The sequence below is a fragment of the Cucurbita pepo genome, chromosome 10, assembly GCF_057944985.1.
Source record: "Cucurbita pepo subsp. pepo isolate OVF chromosome 10, ASM5794498v1, whole genome shotgun sequence".
NCBI classification, from domain to species: Eukaryota; Viridiplantae; Streptophyta; class Magnoliopsida; order Cucurbitales; family Cucurbitaceae; genus Cucurbita; species Cucurbita pepo.
In genome coordinates, this window is record NC_141807.1 from 6,154,498 (window position 1) to 6,163,166 (window position 8,669).

The window sequence follows — 8,669 nt, forward strand, 5'->3', positions numbered from 1 at the left end:
GAGGAAATTGACCTAAATTTGTTATGACACAATCTGATTGGGGTCGAGGTCACGTGCAGTCAGGTCCTCTCACGTGATAGCCTTTCTCTCTCTGTCTTTCTCTCTCTCTCTCTCTACCCATTTCTTCTCTTTCAGTTTCATTTTAACGTTTTCCTTCTCCTCTCTCTCTCGCACAGTGAAGTATATGCGCAGCGGAAACGAAGTTCTTCTCTGCAACTCTTCTCCGGAACCCTAACCGCCGATACCTCAACGGGGATCCCTCTCACGTCCGGCGGGGTATCTCTGAGCTACAAGATGGACGTCGATCAGTCTGATTCACAGAAGGCTCAGACTCTGCAATCCCTAACCAGTGGTTCTCTCGGTTCGTCTTTGTCGAAGCTCGCCGGCTCTTCACAGGGTATTCCGGCTGGCAAAGACTTTCACTTTTATTACAACTTTGATGAATTCAAAATCCCGATACGGAGCATCGACCGGCAATCTCAGTCGATGCTCGAGACCATTGGCTCGTCCGCTGAAGTTTGGGGCAAAGAAATGGCGTTCCCCGAGGATAACGACGACGCGTATGATTGGTTGGTTAATGTTAACGATGATATCTTGGAGCGGTTCGATGTGTCGCTGGACGAGTTTCAGAGGATTCGAAAGGAGGAGGAGGAGAGTGGGAGGGCAGTGGCTTTTACGGCGGACGCTGATGATGGGTTTCAGTTGGTGTGTGGGAAGAAGAAGAAGAGTCCGAGTCATGGAGTCGAGGTGCACGATTCTTTTGAGTCTAGTGTGAAGGTTGCTACCAAGGACAGGAGAACTTTGGGGGTGAAGCCGAAAGTGCCATTTCATATACCGACTATCCGTAGACCGCAGGACGAGTTTAACATCTTGGTTAATAATGCAAATCAGCCATTTGAGCATGTCTGGTTGCAAAGGAGTGAAGATGGCACGCGGTTTGTACATCCACTGGTTAGTTTAACCCCCTTTGGCTTGTTGTGGCCTTAAAGTGTTACTTTTTCCATTTATTTTGATTACAAGGGAGGAAGAAGATTACGCTTCGCTCAAGTTAGCTGACCTTGGTGCTTTGCATTACTTTAGAAAGTTAAGACTACATTTTAGTGGCTCCTTTAAGACAAGACCAAATTTTAATGGCCAGAAGTTTTTGGCTTATCCTTTGTAAATATGGTCTGTGGTTTAGCGGGGATGCGTTGGGATTCAATCGGATTGTCACGTGTATTGTGTGTATCCATTTTTCATGATCAGATATCATTTTGTGGAAGTTGAGATTTGTTGCTTACTTCAATTTACTTGTATGTGCAGGAGAAGCTATCTGTATTGGACTTTGTCGATAAGATTAATGAAGATTTTCAACCTGTTTATCCACCATCTTTGGATTGCACTCCTTTCAAATTCATTGAGGAAGTTAATGATTTGAAAGAATTGGCAGCTAAATTGCGACGGGAGAACGAATTTGCGGTACAAAACTATTACTAATTTAATTCTATGAGAAACATATATGGTCAGAAGTAATTATTCTGTATTGCCTGTATTTAGACTGTGTTTTATATGAGTTTGGCGGTCCAGATGCTTACTTCTCAAGCTCTCATTTTGCCTTATTAATTTGAGTTGGGGAAGAAACCAATAAAATGCATATGAATTCAAGATCTGTTGCTCTATTATCAAATAAATCAGAGATTGGCGTTAATTTGCAATGGAACATAGTACTCTTTGTAGAATTTCTCATGGTATGATTTTCTTTGCAACTTTGATTTCTGTGTTCTGTCTATTGATGCACGTTATTAATATTTAAGGTTGATTTGGAGCATAATCAGTATCGATCTTTTCAAGGACTTACCTGTCTGATGCAAATTTCTACAAGAACTGAGGATTTTGTAGTTGATACATTGAAGCTTAGAATTCATGTGGGGCCCTATTTGAGAGAGGTTTTCAAGGATCCTTCAAAGAGAAAGGTAAACGTTGTGAAAAGAAATGTTTTTTTGTTGTCATTTTAGTTTTCGTGGGGGTTTTATTGTAATATTTATACTCATTTAGGTGCTGCATGGAGCAGACCGAGACGTTGTGTGGCTTCAACGGGATTTTGGGATTTATATTTGCAACTTATTTGACACTGGGCAGGTGGTGTTTTTAAAGCCATTATCAAGTATTTGTTATGTTTCTTTTGTCCTCTTATGGTTATCACTCTTATCAAATTCTCTTACGTCTACATTTGGATTATGGTCTGCAAGTTACAATCTCATTCCTAGGTTCTTGCATGAGCTTATTCCCTCAGATGCATATAGTTCGTTAGACCCAAGCCAATTGTAAATAGTATGGGACCTTTATCCCTTTTTTCCCCATTTAATTGAGGTCCCTACTTGTATTTTAGTGGACTTGGGGAGGTTTTGCCCTCATATCCTTTTGTCTTTTTGATTTGTTTATCTACCTGAAAAAAATGGTTGTCAGGTTACAGTATCTACCTATTCTTCCTTTCTCTGCACTTGTGCTTTAGTTCTTGCATTAGTATCTTAATATCATTGAATTACCACGCAAGTTTCTATTTTTGTTCTTTTATCATCCCTTTTTCTTTGTCTTCACAAATTAGGCAACTTCTGGCTATAGTTTTTTTCAGAGGTATCCTGATAATTTAATACAGTTTTTTCCATTGATTATAGGAACTAGAGCGTCTCTGAATTTCTGATTATAAAAAAAATTCATCAAACTTGGCGAATTTTTTGAAACTATATTCTTTGCTTGGGTGTATCCTTATGTCAATGTTCCAAGTTTAATGGTTTTTACAGGTTTTGCCTGCTTTTCCAGCCATCAAATAAAGCTCTACTTGTTATGCTTGGCTAGTGGTCCTTGGATTTTGTTTCCTGGATAAGTTGTTGATTTATGATTATCTTTTCAAGGATTGTCTAGCTTTAGACTTCTTTTGGGGATGCAGGGTCTTCTTTCTCTGTATCTTAACTTGCAGAGAACGAATAACTTTCGACATGTATTCACATTTTTTGTCCTCAGGCTTCAAGAGTTTTGAAACTGGAAAGAAATAGTCTGGAGTATCTCCTTCATCACTTTTGTGGTGTTGCAGCTAATAAAGAGTAGGGACTCTCTCTCAGCATCTGGATGCTGTGTGCGTGGATGGGTCTTTTTTGTAGCTTTAACAGTTAAAACTTGTTACAGGTACCAGAATGCAGACTGGAGATTAAGACCTCTTCCTGAGGAGATGCTGAGGTATAAATGTCTTTTGTTCTTGCCATGTAGTTTTTTAACCCTAGTAGTACACCTTTGTTTATCTTTTTTTATCTTTGAAGATGCAAAGTATTCAATTGTTTTATTTTTCCCTCTAGTAGTCTTTGCGTGGATGCACTTGACAATTTTTATTGTGAAGTTGAAGAATTAGACAAAATAAATGTTGTAAAATCTTAAAGCTCGTAATCTACAGTTAAAACAATCTCAGTTAGGAGAAAATAGGGTGCTAGTCTGCGATGATGCTCGAGTTAAAAGATCAATGAAATTTTCTCATATGGAGTCTTCTGTAAGGGTAGTTGGTGTAATTAGTATTCATTTTTCCCTGTAAATGTCCAACAAGTCATGGATGCATCGAGCACATTTCCCAAGTGAAAGTGTAAAATGCTTTAAAGCATGTGGTATTGCTTGAAGTTTTCTTTGATTGTACATTATTTTGTTGTATCCTTATTCACTTTTATTTAACTCGACATCTTTTAATCACAGATATGCAAGGGAAGATACACATTATTTGCTATATATTTATGATTTGATGAGGAAGAAACTGTCCTCAATGCCCCGTGAATCTGAAGAATCTGATCTTCCTTTGGTAGAGGTATAGTTGCTCTACATCTTATGCTATTTTGTTAACAAGTCCAGAAAAAATTGGATTTTAGGGAAATGTGGTTGAGCTTTGTTCAGCTACCTATATCCTTAGCGTTCTCCTAATATTGATCCACCTTCATGGTTGCCTTACAAATTGTAGGATCTCTTTAAAGCTACTGGCAACTGAGATCGTAAACAATGTTTGTGTTTTTAATGAGTTCATCAAGATAGGAAGTGAATTTTAGCCACTTAAATGATAGCATAAACATATGTTGAGTTTTTTTTTTTTTTTTTTTTTTTTTTTTTTCCCTTTTCCAATGTGATATGATTTTCAAAAAAATCTTGGAATCTGAATGAATTTCATTGAGCTAAGAGATATTATGTAGAGCTGATGGAAAAGCGTATATACTCTTTCTGGATTATGATTATATTTATTCTTTTATTCTGTCAATGTTCAAAAGTATGATGTTGCTACAAGTATGGAAGTAACAATTACAGGTTGCACAATCTCCATAGCCAGCATTTTAAAATTCTAGTTTAAGACTTATTCTGCCAGATGAGGTTTGACCTATAACATTATGAAATCTGTTTTGTTTTTTCACTCACGCGTTTGACATATGGGGATCTATATATTTTTTTGTATTGATATTTGGTTTGCTGCCTGTAATATTTCAAACTCAATCAAGTTGCACTTCACATTTTCCTAAAAGAAAATGTTGCACTCCATGTTTTCTCATACGGATCAGTGTGGTTCAATATAGGAAACCACCTTTAATTTTCTGCTCTGAGGTGGCTGAAGGTATGTAGCATCGCTTTACCTTTTTGATGAAGCTACCTTGTTTTTCATAGGTCTACAAGCGAAGTTATGACGTATGCCTGCATCTTTACGAGAAGGAGCTGTTGACAGAAAGTTCATATTTTTATGTATACGGGTAAGTTTTCTTCATTCTTCAGTAAAAAGAACATTAACATTTACAGTTGTTCACTTTTGCTCCTGCTGGTGAATTTTCCTTTTCTTTTCTCCTTGCATTTAGTGGAACTCTTAAGTATTTGTAAGAAACGTCCTAATTTCTATTAATTTTAATATAGATTGCAGGGTTCTGGTTTCAATGCTCAACAGCTTGCTGTTGCTGCTGTAAGCTTTCTTACACTTTACATTCTATGCATAATATATCTGCATCAGGAAGGTAACAGGGGTGAAGACCTCTTACAAATATCTTATTTCTTTTATACAATAAATGGGGTTTAGCAGTCCACCCAATTTGCTAATGAAATTAGAAGAATCCCCACAGACATAAAATAATATGGAGGGATTACTATTACAAACCCGTTCTTCATGCCCCGTGTCCGACAACTTTCCTCTAAACTTGAGGTTCCAACTCTATTTCATTTCAGTCCAGCACTCTTGGTAGAATCTGCCAGGAAGAAGGTTTTAGTCTTGTGGTCACCTTTCCACTTAACACTTAAAAGATTTGAGTCATTTTCCACTTGACGGGAGTACCATTACTCCAGCCTGAAAGTAACGCGTTCTTCTTAGAAATGAAATTAATTGGTTAGAGGCTAGATCATATGTCCTGTTTAATTTATGTTGCTGGAAGTAAATATCCTTTATTTACAATGTGACAGAGTCTCTTTGAGTGGCGAGATATTGTTGCTCGTGCAGAGGATGAAAGTACTGGTTACATACTGCCAAACAAAACGCTTCTGGAAATCGGTAACTGGGAAACCTATGCTGGCATTTGTTGTTAGAAATAATCTTATTTTTGTGGCTTACTGCAGAATTTTAACATAGTTTTCTTATTGTTAAAGCCAAACAGATGCCTGTCACCATTAACAAATTACGTAGATTACTGAAATCAAAGCATTCATTCATTGAGCGCAATCTTGCTTCAATTGTTACCATCATTAGGCATTCGATGCTGAATTCAAGTGCATTTGAAGAGGCTGCTGAGCGTTTGAAGGAAGTCCGTACCGAGGCGGTAAGGCTTGTGCTTGTAACCTCATACTGTTGTTGATTAATAACTTAACAGACTCGAGATCATTTCCTAGGTTTTTAAGTGCCTGACCTTCAATTAATTCATGGTGTTTAGCTATATGATTAGTGTTAGTATTATTTAATTGTTTAAATGAGATGAAGGGAACACATCTATTCCTGGAGGCACCGGCTTTATTCTACGTCTAGAGTAGATATGGAGGAATGTTGTTCTGGTTTGTGAGCTTTATTCTTAATTAGAAGAGCTCAACTAATTCATTTTGGTAGCATGAGGGTATTGGCAGACTAATAGTTTTAAGTTGTATAACTATTTGCAAGTCTTAATGTATCTGTTAATTGTTGCTGTACATCGCCTTTTCATAAAATAAGACGGAGGGCTTCTTGTTTATGCTGACTAGGATTTTATGTAGAATGTGTATCTGTATATTATGTTCTAGTACATGTAGCCCGTTCTCATGAAGCAACCCCGTTTCGTATAAACGACCCATTAGTGGAATGAACGGATACATTTTTGAGCCATTGGAAACCTCGATAATATCAGACGAATTTCTCTATGTTTGCTTTTAAGATTGCAGATGATTACCTTTTCATCTGCACATTTGAGTTCATTACTTGTTGATTGGATATATTTATGATCCTTTCGTTTTTCTTCGCTGCTGATACTTTGATATTTTTAACATTCTCTTGCCTTCGCTGTTGATATGTTGTTTGCATGATAGGCATCAGAAGAAAACACATCAGCTAATGAACATCAAGAAACTAATATGCCCGATACTTCGAATTTGAGATTCGCAATCCCAATTGTGAAAGACAGTGCTGTTGATAATACTGCCAATGATCAGATCTGTTCGTCCTCTTCTCAGTCTAAAGTTGCACCCTTGGAACATGGATACCGGCCCTTTGTACCTGGAAAATGTGTAATGGTAGACCACTCAATGCATCCTGTTCTGAATGGGATGGGCCCAACGACATCGGAGCTGGGCGAACATTCCAATGGCGATAAATATCCGGTAGCGCAGGTATTGAAGTATATCTAATTAACCATGGTTAGAGACTAATTAGAACTTTCTTTTGTGTCTGATTGGTTTCTTTGCTTGAGATCTATGTTCTAAATGATTCCCTGTTTAAGGTTACTGGAGTGAACATTACGTTGCAAAAGAAAACTAACCGAGGAGGTCTCGGTTCGCTATTGGGAAACTCGGCCCCAAAGAGAAAATTAGATACTGATATAAAGGTAGGGTCCTTTGGTGTAACATGTAAGATACCATTTCTTTTAGTTCTTCTCCTGTTGCTGCCTCATTGGTATCGCTTATTTTTACTAGGATAAGGAAGAGAACAAGTTGGATAAAATCCGATCTTCTGTGACTCTACCCTTTCATTCATTCTTGGGAACGAGTGAGCCATTAAAGTCCGTTGTAGAACCAACCACCATGACTGCATTAAAAGCTCAAAATTCCGAAGCACCTGCTGCCGAGTCGACAAAAAGCTCGAATATAGAGCTACCTGCAATGCCAGTCTCAAAACCCTGCCCAACAGATGAGATTATCATGTTGGAAGATGATGACGATGACGATGACGATGACGAAGACGAAGACGAAGACGAAGACGAAGAATTGCATCCTGTTGCAGAAGCAGCCACCGATGAGCCAAAGTTGAAAGGTTTTAGTGCTAGTTCACCTCTTGAAATAGAAGACGACGACGACAACAACGACGAACCAATGTCTCTGTCCGAATTGTCTTCTAGCTTTCAAAAATGTTTGAATTCTAATGAACAAGCTATGAACCTTCAAGAAACTGACGATTCAGGAAAACAAAGTGGTTTTTTGCAGATTCAACCGTTCGACTACGAAGCAGCAAGGAAACAAATAGAATTTGGAGAAGATTTGGAGGAAGACTCGAAACGTGAGGACGACAAAGATCCAAAGTCATCGAAGAACGCTGGGGCAAAGTCAGATTTAGATCTGAATCGAGTTCACAAGAACAGTGCAACCGTGGAATTACCGCAAGGCAAACGACGCCATGCCTTCCCTGCTACCGGAAACCGAAGTGCAACTTTCCGCTAAATCAATGTAAGTGATTTTTACTCTGTAAACTACAGACGGTATTACAAGTCAAAAGATTTCAAAGTATTAAAATGGAAAGAGTAAAAAGTCTATTAAATAGTGTTGAAAGAGTGATCTTGCTTGTTTCCAGTTTGCCAGGGAGTTCTAATCTTAGATTATAATGGTCATTACGATTATCTCTGTTCCTTGTCAAATCATAGTTATACTGATATACACACAACACAATAGTGTGGAGAATTGGGCAACCCCTAAGTTAGGGATGATGCCAGTTTGTCGACGTCCATAACCGAAACTTAGGCAAAGGGTGGCAAAGGGTGGCAAAGGGTTACGCTACTCTTCTCGAACAACTTACCGTTGAGTCTTCTTTCTTTTTATACTACAGATCTGTCGTCGACCTTTAGGAACAAATAGAGTTTATCAAATCATCGAGCTCATACGCTACCTTAGGAAATTGTTCTTATTATTGATCTTGTCAATTCTTGTCAATTCTTGGGTTACCATGGGGTTTATAAGCCAATTTTCGTCTTACACAATTTTGTATGTGTTATTGGAAGTTTTTGGTGAAATTGTTACTTACTCGTTTATTAAAATTGGTTTCATAGACACCACACCAATATTAGTTCAGCAATTTATGTTCCTTATTGTACACGAATGTAAATCTCAACATGTTATCGAGCGAAAATTGTATAAACTTCAATGAATATAATGCAATTTTTTTGTCGGGTTGGATTCAATACTTTTAGGTGTCGTTTTGGTCTCGGGTTTTGTTTAAAATATTTGAGAATGTTTGGGAATTGGAT

The 8,669-nt window shown here is 37.8% G+C and overlaps 1 protein-coding gene across 1 annotated transcript; it reads left to right on the top strand.

Annotated features, from left to right (window-relative positions):
• The first annotated feature begins 130 nt into the window (after positions 1 to 130).
• On the top strand, positions 131 to 7,966 carry LOC111804160 (protein RRP6-like 2). Its single transcript, XM_023688868.2, has 14 exons — positions 131 to 951; positions 1,303 to 1,458; positions 1,794 to 1,952; positions 2,035 to 2,118; positions 3,001 to 3,080; positions 3,163 to 3,213; positions 3,715 to 3,823; positions 4,663 to 4,745; positions 4,903 to 4,948; positions 5,440 to 5,527; positions 5,623 to 5,792; positions 6,526 to 6,825; positions 6,936 to 7,040; positions 7,129 to 7,966. Exons 1-14 carry the CDS (start codon positions 295 to 297, stop codon positions 7,867 to 7,869), a joined length of 2,829 nt encoding a protein of 942 aa, XP_023544636.2. The 5' UTR covers positions 131 to 294; the 3' UTR covers positions 7,870 to 7,966.
• The last annotated feature ends 703 nt before the right edge of the window (positions 7,967 to 8,669 follow it).

What these genes read in the sequence shown, in the direction of transcription:
- LOC111804160 (XM_023688868.2), top strand. Translation starts at nt 295, where the DNA reads ATGGACGTCGATCAGTCTGATTCACAGAAGGCTCAGACTCTGCAATCC. An exon ending in GACGGGAGAACGAATTTGCG is followed by an intron (nt 1,459 to 1,793) that starts GTACAAAACTAT and finishes TTAATATTTAAG; the next exon opens with GTTGATTTGGAGCATAATCA. An exon ending in TCATATTTTTATGTATACGG is followed by an intron (nt 4,746 to 4,902) that starts GTAAGTTTTCTT and finishes ATTTTAATATAG; the next exon opens with ATTGCAGGGTTCTGGTTTCA.